Source organism: Coptis chinensis, chromosome 5 (assembly GCF_015680905.1).
Source record: "Coptis chinensis isolate HL-2020 chromosome 5, ASM1568090v1, whole genome shotgun sequence".
Taxonomy (NCBI): domain Eukaryota; kingdom Viridiplantae; phylum Streptophyta; class Magnoliopsida; order Ranunculales; family Ranunculaceae; genus Coptis; species Coptis chinensis.
The window spans coordinates 84,634,922-84,654,641 of NC_141460.1; the positions used below are offsets into that span (position 1 = coordinate 84,634,922).

At 36.5% G+C, this 19,720-nt stretch overlaps 1 protein-coding gene and 1 pseudogene across 1 annotated transcript; both read left to right on the plus strand.

The window, feature by feature from the left end:
• Nucleotides 1-7,076: 7,076 nt before the first annotated feature.
• On the plus strand, nt 7,077-12,739 carry LOC147499517 (uncharacterized). Its single transcript, XM_086563492.1, has 8 exons — nt 7,077-7,194; nt 7,298-7,343; nt 10,072-10,129; nt 10,650-10,817; nt 11,118-11,291; nt 12,136-12,182; nt 12,292-12,372; nt 12,478-12,739. The coding sequence occupies exons 1-8, from the start codon at nt 7,077-7,079 to the stop codon at nt 12,602-12,604; spliced, it is 819 nt and encodes a 272-aa protein (XP_086419618.1). The 3' UTR covers nt 12,605-12,739.
• Nucleotides 12,740-17,900: 5,161 nt separating this feature from the next.
• Nucleotides 17,901-19,559, plus strand: LOC147499518 (pentatricopeptide repeat-containing protein At5g19020, mitochondrial pseudogene; annotated as a pseudogene).
• The last annotated feature ends 161 nt before the right edge of the window (nt 19,560-19,720 follow it).

Consider the following 19,720-nt stretch of genomic DNA (forward strand, 5'->3'; position numbering starts at 1 on the left):
GATCCATTGCGGTCGGTAATGTTAGTGAATTAGTTGCAGATGCGGAAAGAGAGGGATTCAAACCCTCGATAAACAAAAGCCTACATAGCAGTTCCAATGCTACCTTGAACCACTTTCGGCCATCTCTCTGCGAGAATCTTATGATTATGACCCAGAAATTGAGTGAATAGCGAGCCATTCATAGTATTTTGCAATATTCATATTATTTCAGTATAGGTATGGCCGATCAATAAAGAAAATAGAAAACTTTTCATCAAAGAAAGATCTTTCTCCGGGGGATAAAAATATCTATTTATCTTGTGAAAAGCCATAAAAACAAACATGACATGAATAGATATATATTTTGTTTATTTTGTCAAGAAGTCGTCTTTTTCTGATATTTATACGGATTAAACCAATGAATTGGAACGAATTGAATCGTCTGATGTATTTATATTTTATACTACATTTAGACCATGATTATATTTATATTATGGTTACGTGGGAATTAAAAAGTAACCTTCCCGTTTCAGATTTCTCAACAACAACTCCCTACCCTGTGGATCTATTACAAATTCAAGAATCATACCAGGTATTTTTATATTTCAATTATTAGTGTATACACGGTATGAGCACAAAATTGATGGTTATTCTATTTTTTATCATAGAATGGTTATTTGATTCTTTTTCCTTTTTGGATCATAATTCAATCAAAACTAACTCCTCGAGTTATACTAATCTATTGGAAAAATTACTCGATTCTTCCACTTAGATGAAATATAGTAATAGTTCTGTTCATTGGTATACTACTACATTGTACATTGTTTGGCTTAAATCCCATTGGATTCAAATATTTCTTCCCATCGATTCCTATCAAAAAGGAACAATTTGAGTGGAAGATCCACATCTTTTTTTTAGAATGAGTCTGTTTTTATGTTATTTAAGATCTTTGTACAATTCCTTTTTTTTGTGGGATCATTTTCCTCGAGAGGTAATCTAAGAAGAATTATCGAATGGATTGTTAACTATGCCCGGATCGCGGATAAATGGAAATTTTATTGATAAGACCTTTTCAATTGTAGCCAATATCTTATTACGAATAATTCCGACAACTTCACGGAGAAAAGAGGCTTTTACTTATTATAGAGATGGTGCGATTTGATTTTTTTTTTTTTTATCTCAGTCTTACGAGAAAGGCACATGATTTGGGATAGAAATAAAAAATATTATTGAAATAAACATAAACTTCTTTGAAGGTGAAGTTTGAAAATAGAACAATTCCTTCCGCGTATCCTCGGTTGGTGCGACCTCGGGCGCTTCAATTTTAGATTCTAGTCTTAAGCGAAAGGTTACACCTATGGGTTCTCAGATTACATGTCAACACCACTCCACTAGTACTAATAGGCAGCATAGGGGAAGAAGCACTACACCTAGGAATCAACAACACGAAAACTTTGTTATTGTTATAAATTATACCCTTTCCTTATCGGGATCGGGATTACCAAGAATGGTTGGGACAACAAACATCCATCTCGTTAAGTACTTTGGATACCCGTGATAACCATCGAAGACCGTTGAAGTGACTAATTCCGGAAATAGAGGGCGTTGAGGACAAAGAAATTGCTCGAGTTACCCCTTTTTCTATCTAGCACCAACGAGCTTGGTGTTAAGAAAAAACCTCTTGCAGGAGGGTTGGCTAGATATTTATTGTAAAAACGCTAGCCCCTCCCCTCTCAGTTTATAATGAGAATATTTAATTTTAATTCCTTTAATTCCATGGATTATTATCATTATGCACAGAAAGGAGGAGCCGTATGAGGTGAAAATCTCATGTACGGTTCTGGAACGGGGATTCTTTGAATAGAATGAATGACCGTAACGGATGTCAGCTCAATCCGAAGGAAATTATGCGGAAGCTTTACAGAATTATTATGAAGCTACGAGATTAGAAATTGATCCCTATGATCGAAGTTATATACTCTATAACATAGGTCTTATCCACACAAGCAACGGAGAACATCCGAAAGCTTTGGAATATTATTTCCAGGCATTAGAACGAAACCCATTCTTACCACAAGCTTTTAATAATATGGTCGTGATCTGTCATTACGTGCGACTATCTCCACTATAGAAAGGAAAAAAAAAATATGCTAGTAAATACTATGAAAGAAAAAAGAAAATGGGCTTTCTACATATGTATCGTACAAAACAACGATTTTTATCAGCTGTAGTAAAGAACGAGACTTCATATAAGCCGAAATATGAAGAAATAGATATGTCCATAATACTTTATTCTATGGATAAAAGATCTAATTGTTAAAGGAAGCACCGTAAAGATCAATTAGCAAGGTTTTGGGCCGATACAAAAAGAACTGCTTATGTCATGATATGAGATAAAAGTTAGGAATCAACTTATGTAATAGAGTCGATCCACTAAAATATTGAGCAGTAGTGTAGCATCAGATCCCAAAGATAGTAAGTCCTTTCTTTCTTATAGAATGGAGGAAAGCCTTTTTCAAAGATTCTATATGAATTTCTATATGAAACCGAGGTAGTTACCTTTCAGAAAATTATACCGAAAACGGGGGGTGTCTACGCTTCATTCTTTTGAAGGTGGGAGAAAAGATAAAACGGATTTAGTAAGCAAAATTCAAGTTTTAAACTCATGTAAATTAATTAATATCTTCTGGTTAACTCGAGAAAAAGGTGGGATAGATTTACGAAAAATCTTATCTTATTCGTTTAGAATTAAGATAAGATGGGACACCAAAAAATAATTGATTTCGAGCCGTTATGAGGTAGGAAACTCTCAAATCTGATTTCTAGGAAAGGAAATTACCCACCTATTCTAACCGAGGAGAACAGGCCATTCGACGAGGAGATTCTGAAATTGCGGAGGCTTGGTCCGATCAAGGCTGGCGAGTATTGGAAACGAGCTATAAACTTACTCACGGTAATTATATTGAAGCACATAATTGGTTGAAGATCACGAGGCACTTTGAATAAGAACACTTTTTATTATTATTATAATTGTTTGTTGGATTCATCAGTCAAATAAAACAGATCATTCCTCTGGGAATAGCCAATCAAGGAATTTAATTATACCCCTTCTAAAAGAAAATAGTTCTATTTCGTCTGGGGCCTTATAGGGAGAAACGTTACGCGACGCGGATACAGTACACAATATATCCCCTGCTGCTAGTTAAACTAAAAAAGACCTTAGAATGACTAAATATGGATGCCGAGGTGTCTCTTTTTATTAATGAATGGTGGCGGCTTCAATGATTTTGAATAGAATATAAATATAGAATTCATACGTTCCGTGTAAGACATGAAGTAGTTCCATCTTGGCATTTATACATTGAGATATGAATACACTAGGTTGGAAAAAAAAGTTTTTTGTTAAGCCGGGCCCAGAATAAGGGGTTTTCCAAGATTTGAAAGGTCCGTTGAAGCCTCATGGCTATGTCATAATAGATCCCAACACTTGCCCTGGATCGACTTCCGGACCATAATTGCTCTAGTGAATAACTAAAGAAAATGGATAGATGGGAGATAGAAGAAAACAACTAATTATAAATATCTCTCAAAAATTTACTAATTACTTGACTGTTGGCGGGTCTCTTTGTATGTTGTCCGGAAAGAGGAGGACTAAATGATTATTCGTTCACCGAATCGAGAAGTTAAAATTTTGGTGGATAGGGATCCCGTAAAAACTTCTTTCGAGGAATGGGCGGGACGGGTCATTTCTCAAGAACAATAGCTAAGGGCCGGATAGTACCACTTGGATCTGGAACCTACATGCCGATGCTCCACGATTTCGATAGTCATACCAGTGACTTGGAAGAGATTTCTCGAAAAGTATTTAGTGCCCATTTCGGTCAACTCTCCATTATATTTCTTTGGTTGAGTGGCATGTATTTCCACGGTGCCTGGTTTTCCAATTATGAAGCATGGCTAAGTGATCCTACTCACATTGGACCAAGTGCCGGTGGTTTGGCCAATAATGGGCCAAGAAATATTGAATGGTGATGTGGGGGGGTTTTCGAGGAATACAAATAACCTCCGGCTTTTTCAGATTTGGCGAGCATCTAGAATAACTAGTGAATTACAGCTCTATTGTATCGCAATTGGTGCATTGGTTTTGCAGCATTAATGCTTTTGCCGGTTGGTTCCATTATCACAAAGCTGCTCCAAAATTGGCTTGGTTCCAAGATGTAGAATCTATGTTGAATCACCACTTAGCGGGGTTGCTAGGACTTGGGTCTCTTTCTTGGGCAGGGCACCAAGTACATGTACCTTTACCGATTAACCAATTTCTAGACGTTGGAGTAGATCCTAAAGAGATCCCACTTCCTCATGAATTTATCTTGAATCAGGATCTTTTGGCTCAACTTTATCCCTGTTTTGCCGAGGGAGCAACCCCATTTTTCACCTTGAATTGGTCAAAATATGCGGAATTTCTTACTTTTTGTGGAGGATTAGATCCAGTAACGGGGGTCTATGGTTGACCGATATTGCACACCATCATTTAGCTATTGCAATTTTTTTTTCTGATAGCCGGTCACATGTATAGGACCAACTAGGGCATTGGTCATGGCCTGAAAGATATTTTAGAGGCTCATAAAGGTCCATTTACTGGCGTATTTGTGGGGATAAGATAATGATTTTTCTTTCCAGGTTCCTTCTTTATATAGCCTTTCCAAATGCCTTGCTCCAATCACCTGGTGACGCGTGTCCATTCATCTTATTCTTCATTTTCTTTCCCCTAATACCTGCCAACATATAGGGAGATATCGACCCTTATGTCGATATCTTGATATTTGAAAGTATATATAGGCTGAAATATCAGCTGACGATATTTGCCCACAACATCGCCCCCTCTCGAAACTTTCAACTTTTCCGCTATGAAAATTGAATGTTTCGAGAAGAAAATGATGACAAACATATTTAAAAAATCAATTTTTTTGGGAAAAACAAAACGGTTGCGTCTGGAATATGAAAAGACGTCCAAACTCGCAAGTATAAAGCCTCACTGACACTTTCTCTCTCTTCACTTTATTCTCTTTTTTAGAAAATCTCAAAAAAGAAAACAAACACCACCATTAACAAACACTAGAGCTATTATTCTCAAGTCTCTCAACGAAATACTAATCTTCTTTTTCTTTGCAAAACTTAACAAACAAGTTAGAAATTAACAACAAACTTATTATCTTACCTTTTAAACTCTTATTCTTATCGTTTATGTTCATCTTCCTTACTATTTTTACCATGTTTGTTCATCTTCTTAGTTACAAAATTTTAGGGTTCTTAATTCATGTTCTAATGCTATGCATTGTTTACACTTTTCGATACTATGATAGTTTGAAAAAAAAAAGGGTTTTTGAATTGCATGTTTTTACTTGTTTCAATATGACTAGGAGAAAAATCTTTGGTAATTTTAGACAAATTACCTCCATGCACTTCTGGCTTCAAAACTGAAGTCTTAGACATCGGATTCCACTCTTAGAACTCGGTCACCACCACTTCGAAATTTAAGGGTATATGTCTTAAACACGGCTCAAATATTTTGAGAGTTTTTGCAATAGTACTATTTAGCAGTAACATTTGCTCGAATATGTAAATAACTAGGGTATGCCCGTGCCTACGACCCGTGAGACCTCAACGCGCCTGCCGCGCTACCCGACAACTCGTTAGCGCCGGTAAGGCGGCGTCTGGCGATGCGTAAACACGGTCTTAGGCACGAAAAACAACGTTCGCCCGGACGCGAAACAACTTGTCACGCCTTCGGCACAAGGTGTATGTGCGTCTTCGGCGCGAAACCACTCGTCACGGCGCAAGGCCAGCCCAATTTCCCATTATCCATAAGCCCAATAACATCAATTGGGTCAGTCAATTGTTAAGTACCATGCCAAATTTGGAGGCCCAACAGTTTATAAGCCCAGCCTTTTGGCTGATTTTTGGATTCCTACCCCTACTATTACCATTTTTTTTTTAATTGAGCCCATGCTCATGGTTTCAAGCCCATAAAAGATTCTAACTCATAAAATTTTTGTCCAATGTTGACTTTTTGTGTGGGGGTGGGTGAGGTGAAAAAAACTGTTTAACTCATCCCATAAAAACTTTTTAATTCACCCTCCATGAGTTTTGAGTGGCTACGGTTAGGGGGTGTGTCGACCACGTCTCACCTTATGACGTGGAATCTGTGGCTACGCCACTGTTGCCTCAAAGACACCTCTAAACATCCACAAATTCCTTAGAAACATTTGTGGGATATTTTTTCTAACTAAACTCGATTTTAACTTATTTAAATGACCAAAGCATAGACTTAACTTGCACTCACAACCCAATTGTATAAATGCCTTACTTCTCTATGGTCGATTGTGGATGTATTTTGTAAAGTCCTGAATTATTATTAAGGGTATTTTTGTAAATTTCATATTAAATCTAGGGTCATTTATGTAAATTGGTCGTCGGGTTTATATTTCAACCGTACGTAACTTACTGAAACTTAACTCCGACTCATAAGTTCGTTAGGTAAACCCATATGCAAAAATTTGACAAAATGCCGTTAGCGGTTTTACTGTCACGAAAGACGAAGTTAACGTTTACACTGATGAGTGGGTTATTGTTATTATTCCCTCAAGGTGAGATAGAATATAGAAAATTAAATTTAGCGGGATGGGCCGAAAAATAATCAAGACGCTAAGTCGAATTAGTGGGGGTTAGAAGTTAATTAGGACCTTAAGCCCAATTGGGTCATATTGGGCTTGGGTCTTGACCGTATCGCAAAAAAAAAAAAAAAAAAAAAAAAAAAACGAAATCGCGAAAACAGAAAATCGCACCAAACAACCCCAAATCGCACCCATCTTTTCCCCAATTTCTCAATCCTTTAAACCCTAGGAGAGAGAAACTCAAATTCTCTCAAATTCGGTGATTAAAACCAACAATTCTTCGCACCAATCTTAAGAAACAGTGAATTCAAGTGTGGAGATTCACAAAAATTCGGAATTTTGCCGTAACACAGCGAAAGGTGAGTTTCATTTTTGTTTCAAATAATTATTTAGACTCGATTTAGATAGCTTGGGATTGTCTTGATGGAATTAATTGAGTTGGGGGTGATGTACTTCGGCAGTGGCAGTTTGGAGGAGCTAGAGTGGAGTGAAATAGTGGTGGAGCTGAAAATTCTTAGAGTGCGTCAGGTTTTCGCGAAAGGTTAGTGAATTTCGCCTACAAATCGATAGTGTAAACTCGATTTCGAGTTAATTAGTGGTATTTGATGAAAGATAATTGAATGGGGTGGTTGTTATGTCGACAGCAGCTGTGGGTGGCGATAGAGTGGAGCGATTTTTGCTGCTGACCTGGTAAGAACTTGGTTATTCATTGCAAATTCGAGAGATTCATGTCGATTTATAACTATTAATGTACATTTAGAGAGATTTAATATGAATCGAAGGGCGTGGGATTGGTTGTAGTTGAAATTTGGAATTTGAATTGAGATGTGATAGGATTGGCGTTGATATGAGGGCCTGCCATGGCCCGAAATAGCCGTAGAGACCGTCAGAGTAATAGTGCTCGAAATGGCCTGTAGCTTTGTTGACAGTAGTTATAGGAAAAAAAAATACCCGAAACCAACTTCTTAACGTCGAGATTTCTTCTCGGCTTACACTAGTTAAGAATTCCTCGTTGTTCGATCAATTCTAACAACCGACGTATATGTATATGCTGTTATAGGAGTGAATTCGAGTTGATTCGGTTAAGCGGGCTCGATTTGGTTAAGTGGGCTTGAGGAGAAGGAGCTTGCTAAGGTAGGAACCTACATACCAATATATAGTCCGCTTATTTTCATGCATGATTTGAATTGTTTAAATAGGAAATAGATAGTTGCGTATCAACCATGCATGTATATATGATATTCATGTTTTGCATTGTATTTCCTCGCTATAAACTATATATATAGATAGCTTTCGTGTGAAATGGGTTTTTTTTTGTAAAATCGGGGGTAGCGGAGATTTGTTTTCTTTGTTAAAAGAGAAAACTGGTTTTGGGAAGGGTTCACGTCTCTTGTCTCAGTGAGGAGACAGAGAGATGGATTTTGTATGCGGGTGAGGATTACCCGGGTGTTTGTAACTAGGTGGGAGGTTCTGGATTGTTCCTGGGATGGTCGTGTTATTTACGATGATTTACCGTTTGGAAATCATCGGTTGTTATTTACTATGACTGGCCCGTTTGGGAGTCATAGGTTGTTCTACTCGATTATGGGAAATCCAAGAACTCACACCTACAGAATCAACCGTTTTAAAAGAAAAACTAAATATGTAACTAGAGTATTTGAAAACAATCGGTAATACGAGTATATATATATATATATATATATATAGATATTACTATGTTTATCACGAGGGGATTTAGAAAAGGAATTGTGAATTCCTATAAAGAAGGACCTGTTGTCGCATTTCCCGGAGGCGGCGGTTAAGCTTCTAGGATTCCAACTGTGGTGTACACCTTTCGAGGTGGTGGGCCACCTTTAAAGGGATGCATCACTGGATGTAGTATGGGAATTACTTTTCTACTTTTCTAGATAACCATGCTTGTACGTGTCACGCTGTATGGTGATTAGCTTGTGTGGGGTTACATGCTACCTCGATGAGGTTTAGACGCGAGGAGTGAGAGTTTAGTCCACTCCTGGATGTGTGTCAAATCCCGAGGAAATCAGGACTACCACTTAAGCTCTTATAACTTACTTAAAAACTGGGCTGTTTTGTATTATAGATATCAATGCAATTGAAAATAACCAAGTCGATTCAAATGGAACATTAAATTTAGATTTGATTTAATTATATATGTTGTTCTTTATACAAGTGTAGAATTCAAGTAGCAACAGTCATGGATCAACCAGTATGCCAATACGTAATTCTCTCATAAACTTTTCTATCTCTTTATATAATAAATCATTTGCTATTATTGTCAAAAAGAATAAGTTATTAACAAAAATTACAAAAAGCACGTGGAACTAAGTCTAAGGGTGTGTTTGTTAAATTTTAACTCATGGAAAGGAAAGGAAATAAAATGGGTGGTCCACTATAGAATGGAATGGAAAGGAAATAATTTTAAATGGTATGTGTTTGGTAAACTGGGGAAAGGAAAGTAAAAACTGGGGAAAGGAATAATCATGTTTGTTTGTAAAAGCTATGGAAAGTGAATAATTGTATTGTTGGGTCATGGGTGTATTGGTAGTAAGTCCCTATCTATCTATTTTCTTTCCTTTCCTTTCCACAAAAGTCTTATACCAACGCCAACACAGCCGCAACATAAGCTACTGTATTTGGTTCAAGGAAAATAAAGTATTTTCTTGGAAAATAAAAACCCTTAGTTGTTTGGTTAACTTCATAAAACAAATCCTTCTTTGCCCAACTCTCCTTGCCGTTAATAAAAAAAAAAATCACCTCTCCTTACGCATTCGATGCGATCTGTAGTGCTAGTGACCAGACTGGGATGGGTTTTCGATGGGTATTATTGTCTGCTTGTTGGGGCTTTTAATCTTATACAATTTGATGCGATCATAGCCAATATAATCTTATACAAAATCGTTATGTGCCTTTTGACTTTGAATATAGTAGAGAAATAAGCTATTACTTATGAGATTTTTATGTAATTTTGTTTGTCTTGTATATTATGCACAAGTATGCGAACCGTGCTACGCATCAGTGTTTTTTCAAATTTTTAAACCTGTCGCTCTAACATCTCTCTGATAGTATGATTTTTTGAATTCTAGTTATAATCTAAAAAATAATATAAAAACATTAGGAGGGGTTGAATATAATTTGAGTGACGTGAATGAGGTTTTCTAAATTATTTTAAATAATATGAAGCTAATTCTAATTTCAATAAAGTGAGAGAGTTTTTGGTAAATTATTTAAAAATGAGGGAGCTGATTAGAATAATTAAGGGAGGTGGTTCTAAAATCATAAAATAGAGAGATTACAAATACACAGTTCGGTTGAGAAATTTTCCTCCTAAAGATCCGGCTATCATGTAGATATATATATGCTTTGTTTCCACTTTTGTCATTGTTAATATTTGTATTTCTAGGGTTTCAGAGGGGAAGAATATCATAGATACTGGTGGCTCGTCAGGAAAGTCTCTTAAGGTATGTGGTACTCTCCTTTAATTGCATCTGAACGTTCAATGTAGTTGCCCCCAATTAGTTGCTTATTAAATTTAGGCTTGATAAGGAACAAGTTCTCAGTTGTGTCATTTAACTTTAACAAGTTAAGAATCAGCATATCATTGAACACTTGTTTTTGTAGATGTTACCATTAAGCTAAATAGCTTTGTTACCTGATAGGTAGATTAGTTTCTCCAACTACATTTGAAAATGATGCTCTCAATCTTAGTCACACTTATTTCTGATACAAAATTATTTGCATAATTGTTTTTCACAAGGTAAAAAGGTAGAACATTCACCAAAAAGAAAAATTAGATTTTTTTTTTAATGATGCTTCTTCAAGGAATTTTTTGATATTCCAAGTCAAATAGTATCCACTTCTGAGTTGCTATCTTTGCAACTCACGAGTGATTTTATTAGCATTCCGTTCTTTCTTTCTCAGTGAATCCATTTGGGAGACCTAGTCTTGAATTGCTACTGCAACTTATTTCTCTTTTGGTAGGACATTGCAACTTCATCCAATAACCGTCGACAGTCTTTTACCCCTTCCCTACTTGCAAAATCAGAGGTCACGAGGAAGGAAAAGCTACCCAATATTGATGACAAGGGAAATATGCTTGACATATCTGAGTATATTGAAGACATCTATTCATACTATTGGCTTATGGAGGTGATAACACTTTCTTGGTTTCTTTTGGTTTTGTTATTATCCTTTTCTCCTTTAGTTGTTCTTTCTGGACTTCCAGAACTGAATTGTTATCTCCCCAATGTTAGCAGCTTGATGCATCTTAGGGTTTACAACCCTTAATCATCCCCAAATTAGTTGCAACTATTATTATTATGTTTAGGGATTTTGGAAACAAGGCTTGATTAATATTTTACAGTGTTTTAGGATGTTTCTATTTTCAGGGTTCGCTTCGCTTCTATTTTAAATTTCACAACATTCTATCTTGTTATGTTGTATGTTTAGGCACAACAAGACAGAAGCGATTATGTGATACTCAAAGCCGAAAATGAGGGTTTCAGGCTAGAAGCCGCGCTGAGGAGCATATCCTGTCTTAACTGTGGAGGTCCGGCAATTCTAGGAGAAATGTCCTTCGATGAACAACATCTTCGGATTGAAAATGTCAGACTCAAAGAAGAGGTATTATTTATTCCTTTACTCAATATTTCTGCTGATATATACTATACTAGCTAGGCGATTTAAGTGACAATGAATGGTAAGTGCATGTTAGTCTTATACATTATAATTTTTCCAAAAGTTGTCCCGTATCACTGGATTTACACCCTGCCCCATTCCACTGGATTAATCCCACCAATTTTCAGATAGCGGGTGAGAACCAAACTGTGCCGTTGTTGCGGATGATCAAGAAATTTAACAAAAAATGGTCCCTGATCAAACCACAAGTTAATAAGTTTTTTTGTGAGCATTTTCATTTTGTGCCATATTTAGTAATAATTTACGGAGATTTGACAATCCGCAATTTAACAAAAAATGGTCCCTGACCAAACTGTGCCGTTGTTCTGGATCGCAGTTTGGGAGGGAAACTCTACCCTGAAAGAGCAATGTAGGAGAGGATGCTTTCCTTCTATCTGCTTGCTTTTCTAAAAAAATTTATTGTTTATTTTATTTTCTGAAGTATCCTAGTAGCAAACTGTTAGTCTTGCTAGTTTACCTAACTTGATGTTACTTGTTGAGTATTATGACCGCATACTGGTAGCATCCATTATGCATTTATGTATAAATTCAGAAACCTTTTTTTTATGCATTTAATTAAAGAAAGCTATAATTAGCTGGTCTTGAGAAAAATTAAATCACAAACATCACATGCTAAAGTGGACATGAGGAAGAGGCTGGATCAACTAGTCTGGACATTAAGTTTTACACAGGCATGTCATACACTGAGAGTCTGTGACAGTACGATTGTCAAATCTCTCTCTCTCTCTCTCTAGTATCCAAACGAGGGTCATTTTATTCTATTTTGCAGGGAACCTGGGGCAGAGCAAAATTCGGGACATTAGCAATGCCTCTGAGGTAAGCAGTCAGTTTTTTTACTATCATATCCTGTGATCAATGTTTCAGCCATGGAAGATTTGCCTGCTGTGGGCTGTGATTTTGGCTACTAATAAAATTTTATATACAGGTGTTGTCGGATGATGAGAAACGGTCATTATATGACAGGTATGGAGAGTCTGGGCTTAAAGGTGCTGGTATGGGCACTGGGGTGAGTTCATCATCATTTATCACTTGAAGAAACAGTCTCCAAATATCAAACGCTACTATCAGTTTTGCATTTCCTACTCACAGGGGAGATTTGTATTAATTGCAGGATTTCAGCAACCCCTTTGATCTGTTTGAGTCTTTATTTGAGAACATGGGTGGTATGGGTGGAGGAGGACGAGGCACTAGAACAAGAGCAGTGGATGGCGAGGATGAGGTGCACAATCTTGTCTTGAATTTCAAGGAAGCAGTTTTTGGGGTTGAAAAAAAGATTGAGATAACTCGTTTGGAGAGCTGTGGCACCTGTAATGGGTCTGGTGCCAAACCTGGGACCAAGGCATCCAAATGTAGTACCTGTGGGGGGGGGCAAGGTCAGGTCATCCAATCAGCAAGGTCTCCTCTGGGTGTTTTCCAGCAGGTAATGACGTGTCAATCATGCAGAGGGACGGGTGAATTTTCCACCCCTTGTAATATTTGTAATGGGGGTGGCCGAGTGAAGAAAACAAAACGGATCAGTCTGAAAGTTCCAGCGGGTGTTGATTATGGTAGTCGATTGAGGGTTTGCTCAAAAGGTAGTGCTGGAATAAGAGGTGGGTCCCCAGGAGACCTCTTTGTGATCAGACATCCTTCCCGATCCTATCCTTAAACGTGATGACACGAATATCCTCTACACTTGTAAAGTGTCATATGTTGATGCAATCTTGGGTACAACAATCAAAGTTCCAACAGTACGTGGATGGCATGGTTGATCTGAAGATCCCATCTGGAACTCAGCCTGGGACGACACTGGTGATGGCGAAGAAAGGGGTGCCTTTGCTCAATAAAAGCAACTTGAGGGGAGATCAGTTAGTACGTGTTCAAGTTGAGATCCCCAAAAGGTTAAGTGGCGTGAAGAGCGAAAGCTGATTGAAGAGCTCGCCGACCTTAACATGTCTAAGACAGCAAATGCAAGAAGATAGTTATTGAGGTGCCACTACCTTCTCGTTTCTATTATTGACATCCTGACCTTCCTGGGTGCAAGTGCTGTTCTCTTGTAATGGGGCCTAAAAGGTTGTTCGACACTCTGATCTCTCAATCAGGTCTCTGGGTGCTTCTGTCAATTATACTGGCTGGTAATTATTTTGGGCTAGCTTTGTTATAAAACACCTTGGACGAAAAATGAAGACATCTTTTAGGACAGTCGTGTTACAATTTTATTTAAACTCAAATTTTGTTAGAATGATAAGCCTAATTATAGTATATTTTATTATATATGAGATTGCAATTGAGAATGTGGTAAATGCTTTCCCCTTTTTTTTTTTTATGATTATTTACTTTTGTCAGAGTTACTTCAGAATTCAACTGAGAAGTTGCTAGGATTTGTATCATGAAGTAACAAGAAGAAAATCTGTGAATGTATTTCGAAATGAGGAATAATGTTAATTTATTATTGCAATGTTAAAATTATGAAACCAATTTTATTTTATTTTTTATACAATGAAAATTCGTTAGTAACGGATACAGAACCGTTAGCAACAAAAAATCAAAGTGATGCTTATATCCGTTACTAATAGAGGATAAACAAATTTGGTAACCGTTACTAATAATTTATAATGGTTATGTATCCGTTACTTAAATTAATTTCAGTGACACTTTATAACCGTTAGTAAATTTTGTAACGGATAATAAGTGTTACAGATATCCGTTACCAATATTAGTCACGCTTTTGTGTCAACACAAGATAACTGTTACTAATATTTTTGTAATGGATATATATCCGTTACAAATAGGTTGTTATGGTGTAGTGCAAGGCGGCAAAATTTGGATCTCTCTTAGCAAAAAATGAGGCTTTTGTATCAAATGGCAGACCCCCATGGCTATATGAATGGGAGGTTCCATATGGCTGCTATTTTAGAATATCTTGAGCCTACATCGTATAGTATGTAGGTTTTACCACTCCTGTACAGTTATTTTATTTCGTTTCTTTTCTTAATTCAATTTACATTTACCGAGCAAAAAAAAAAAAAAAAAAAAAAAAAAAACTCAAACCCGCCCAAAACCCGAACAAAATACCCGCACCGAACCTGACAAAATCCAAACCCGAACCCAAACCGAAATACATAGGGTAGGGTTTGGTCACACTCTCTAAACCCAGACCGGCCCGAGCCCGACCCTATAATTTAGCCCTAAACCTGTTAAAATGGCTAAAAAACACGAAACCAAACCCGGACCGAAATCGAACCCCAAATCCGGTTTCAATTGCATATTACTAATCTCGTATAAAAGAATGAGTTAGATAAATATTTGGATTATGACCTCATTTATGTTTACAATGATGAGTTATTTAATATATTGGATTATGAAAAAATTTATGTCGGGATTTCTAATTTTTTCAGTAATTGCACTTGATTATGTGTCTATAGTTCATTCCGAGTCCATCTATTTTTAAATCATATCAAATAATTATGTCAGAGTATAGGTGATAATTACTTCCAAATTCATTAAAAGTTTTATTTTATTTGAAGGATTGGTGGATAGTCGAAGAAGGAATAAAATGTAGATATATATTTCAAATAAAGTTTCTTATTGTCTTTTTTCTTCATTTGTACTGGGTTTTATCCTATCCGAAACCCGAACTCGAGTCCGATCCGAAATATAGGGTTAAGGTAGAATTTGGTCACACTTCTCAACAAAATACCCGACCCGCTGAAAACCGGTCCGGGTTCAGATAACCCGATACCCATTCAAAACCCAAAAGTCATATTCGGGCCGGGTGGGGTACTCGTTTGGACATCCCTACTAAACTGCCAAGATACGGGTCTGCAAATTCGAAATATTCTGATGGAATGCGTTTGTGAAAATCTTATGGATTTGTGATGGAATGCGTGATGAGATGGGATGGTCTCGTGGATCACACGTGGAGAGGAGAGCCTCATCCAACGTCCGAAATCTCGATGTCAGGAAGTTACGTCCGAAATCTTGATGTCAGGAAGTTGTTTGCCCTTTTAGGGCAAACAAAGTTACTGGAGCTTTATCCCTCATTGGCTCTCACCTCACTCTCACTCTCACCTCATTGGCTCATTCCCCTTAGTCTTCCTCTCACTCATTCCTCTCTTCACATTATTCTTCTCCTTCTTTATCCCTCTCACCTGTTCAATGGCTGCTACGGGAGCTTTTCCAAGATTAACCAAAGTTATTATGGACGCAACAAAATACGTCATAGAACAAATATGGGGGAGAGCCAGGGCCGGCTCAACCATATAGCAAAGTAGGCCTCCGCTTAGGGCCCCCCACAATATAATCCAGTCGTTGTCCACTATTGATTTATTAGTGGGGAAATAAAGAAAAAAATTAAAACCAAAACCCACTATTGTTTTTCATTTATTTTTCATTGTTGGATAAACGTTTTTATATTGGTAAATTGGAAACCATAAAATCACGTTAAAGTAATGTTAAACACTTAAACTCCTTCAGTTCCTTCGCCTTCTCTAACAAAAAATAGCACATCTCCATACTAATTAAATTTCTTCATCACTCCATGACAAATAATCAAGTATATATACGCCAACAATTCAATCTTACCTATATCATTTTTTTGCCTTCTATATGATTTTCTCTCTCTCTCTCTCTCTCTCTCTCTCTCTCTCTCTATTTGTTTTATTTGGTGTAGAATTATTTTGCATTCTCTCTCTCTATATATTCGCAATTCTTTGTTAAATAAATCTATTGAAGTTTCAAATTTGTGCGAAGACTATTCAAGAAAGAAAAAAGATAAAGTTTGGATCATATGAAATAACGTAAACAAATCAATAACATGTGTGAGAAAAAAAATAAAAAAGATATAACAATTTTTATTTGTTAAAGTAGTGTTAAACACTTAAACTCCTTCGGTTCCCTCGCCTTCTCCAACAGAAAATAGCACACCTCCATAACTAATTAAAGTTCTTCATCACCCCATAATAAATAATTAAGTATAACACCAACAATTCAACTTTGTGCGAAGACTATTCAAGAAAGAAAAAAGAAAAAGCTGGGATCATATGAAATAATGTATACAAATCAATAAGATGTTGTGAGAAAAAAAAATAAAAAAAGATGTAACAATTTTTATTTGTTAAACACTTAAACTCCTTCGGTTCCCTTGCCTTCTCCAACAAAAAGTAGCACGCTTCCATAACTTATTAAAGTTCGTCATCACCCTATAACAAATAATCAAGTATATATAATGCCAACAATTCAATCTTACCTATATCATATTTTTGCCTTTTATGGTTTTTCCCTATAATCTCTATTTATTTCTATATTTGTTTTATTTGGTGTATAATTATTCTACATTCTCTCTCTATTTGCAATTTTTTGTTAAATAAATTAATTGAAGTTCAAGTTTGTGTAAAAACTATTCAAGAAAGACAAAAAGAGAAAGTTGGGATCATATGAAATAACGTAAACAAATCAATAAGATGTTGTGAGGAAAAAAAAAAAAAATAAATATATATATATATATATATATATATATATATATATATATATATATATATATATATATATATATATAACAATTTTATTAGTATATATTAATCATAGAAGATTTCCTATTCGAACTTTGCTTAGGGCCCCGATTATCTTGAGCCACCCTTGGGGAGAGCTGACAAAATTTTTAAATTTGGAAAGTCAGAGTTGGAGTCTAAGCGGAGAGAAGAGAATGAAAAGAAAACCGATCGTCACGCCCAACTGAAGCTTGTCTGACGAGGAAAAGAAAAAAACATGGTTGGAAATATATTTGGAAGACAACATGAAGGGAGCTGAAATGGGGACGAAAAAAAACAAGAAAGAGAAGACCTAAAAGAAGGGGAAAATGTAGAAATCCTCATTTAACGTTGTCGGATCTATCAAGTTTGAAGCCGGCCACCATCATATATATCATCTTATGTTTTTTTATATATATATTTTTGAAAAGGAAAGTACATTGATCATCATATATCTTATATTAAAATGAAAAGGAAAGTACTGATTATTGATCATATATATTATCTTATGTTTTTTTCATATATGTTTTTTTTTTTTTTTTTAGCTATTAAATGAAAAGGAAAGTACTGATTTTAATGAGATAACAATTATATCTGTGGCATGTACACGTAATCACCACCATATCCCGTTTTACTCGGAAACTTAAACTAAAACTTAACTTGAACTACGAAGTTAAAGATTGATTATTTAGGCCCTGATGGTCACTCGTCACTATCCCCTCGCTCCTGAACCCAGTTTTTTTCGCCCTTTGTCGTTGGGGCATCTTCCTCAGTCTTGTTAACCGATTCACTTTCACTCACCGTCTCGTTACCACGCTAGCTTGAATAGCCAGGCATTTATCTTGGAATGGCGGACTGAACACCAAACCTTCAAACCATTACAAAGGGGCTCCGCTTAGCTTTATCTATCTAATAAAAAGGCTTGGTGTAGGGTCTATAGGGCCCTATCCGCGGCTATTATTGTATTTCACAAATTGTGACATGGAGATCCAAAATCTTATAGAATATGTACAGTTTACAATGCCAGGTGTTTTTTGGAATTTTCAGAAAAGAAGTCAGCAAAGTCTTTTTTCTGTTTTTTATAATGACAGAAGTCAGCCAGTCCATAACTCGGTATATGCCGCGATCATTCATGGTCCTCTAAACCTTTGCCCATTCGGAAATTTCACGTGTTAAGAAGCTTTACGAAGTGCACTTGGAATTACCATCACCAACTTTCTTCCCTCCGTATTTCCCCACACTCGAAAATGGGTGTCCACATTTTCAACAAAAACCCATTTCCCACTACTCCACTCGTTTCTCGAAAGCCGAAACAATCATAAACACACAAGTTCAGAATAATCTTTAAAATCATGTACAAATCTCTTCCAAGGGGAAGTAATACATTGTGTTGTTTTCAGACTGGGACTAGATTCTAATGTTTATGTCAATAATAGTTTGATTAATTTATATGTCAAGTGTGGTAGAGTAGAGGAAGGTAGATTGTTGTTTGAGTTGAGTGGAAGGTTGGATTTGGCTTCTTGGAATATCATGATGGGTGGGTATGTGAAAAATGACCGGTTAGATGACTTAGTTTCAGCTTGTGGGAGGTTAGTGGAACTTGATGAAGGTCAGCAGTTACATTGTTGGACGGTAAAGACTGGCCTAGAGTGCTATGTCTTCATGCAGGCAACGATAATTCATTTTTACGCAGCTTGTTCCATGATGGATCTAGCTTGTTTGCAGTTTGAATCTGGGTGTAAAGATAATATCACATCTTGGAATGCTCTCGTTGCGGGGTTTGTAAGAAACAAGATGATGGTTGATTTGGCGAGGCAAGTATTTAATGAGATGCCTGAAAGAGATGTTGTCTCGTGGAAACTCTTTTGTGGTTGCAGGTTAAACTGCACAAATTTAAAATCTGATTCCACTCTAGAGTTATTCCACGAGATGCTAGAAAGTGGAGTCCAACCAAATGAAATAACAATGGTTAGCGTCCTCTTTAAAAATATTTTAAAGTACAGGAAAAATGGATCACAGAAAATGGGTTCATGATTATATACATGATAACTCACTCCCTCTTAATGACAACCTAAGTGCAGCTCTGATTGATATGTATGCCAAGTGTGGGAGCATAAGCACTGCCTTGGAAAAATTCCACCGAGTCCAAGACAGAATCATTTCAATTTCACCCTGGAATGCTATCATCTGTGGCCTGGCCATACATGGGCATGCAGATATGTCACTCAGAGTTTTTTCAGATCTACAAAGGACCCATATAAGACCCAATTCAATCACTTTCATTGGAGTCTTGAGTGCTTGTTGCCACGCAGGGTTGATTGAGCAAGGAGAATGGTATTTTGACTCTATGAAGAGAGTTTATGGGATAGAGCCAAACATCAAGCATTATGGTTCATGGTTGTATGGTCGACCTCTTTGGTAGATGTGGACGTCTAGCAGAAGCTGAGAGATTAATAATGAGGATGCCGATGAGGGCAGATATTGTCATATGGGCACACTGCTTGCTGCATCATTTAAGTTAAGAAAAATGGAATACTAAATACCCGTTCGATCCATCTCTTGGACAACTATCAGTGTTTTTCTTAAACAGAGGAAGCATATTTAAGTAAATATCTCGACTTGAGAGATTAATCCATTTCTATATCTTATATATAAAGGGGATACCAGATTTCCCAATTAGTTCCCAGTTTTACAGTTTTACACTAAAATTTTTAATAGGAAGGGTACCGGAAAGTCGGACAACTATCTTTTTTTTTGCTCTATCTTAGAAGGGCAAAATAGTAATTGAAAGCAAAATAGTAATTGAAACTATTCCCAGACTAAAAAAAAATAGATTTTGGATTATTA

Bases quoted from the DNA above. Each gene is read 5' to 3' on its own strand.
- LOC147499517 (XM_086563492.1), top strand. From the start codon at position 7,077: ATGGAATTAATTGAGTTGGGGGTGATGTACTTCGGCAGTGGCAGTTTG. The intron at 7,344-10,071 runs GTAAGAACTTGG...TTGTATTTCTAG, and splicing joins CGATTTTTGCTGCTGACCTG to GGTTTCAGAGGGGAAGAATA. The intron at 10,130-10,649 runs GTATGTGGTACT...CTCTTTTGGTAG, and splicing joins CGTCAGGAAAGTCTCTTAAG to GACATTGCAACTTCATCCAA.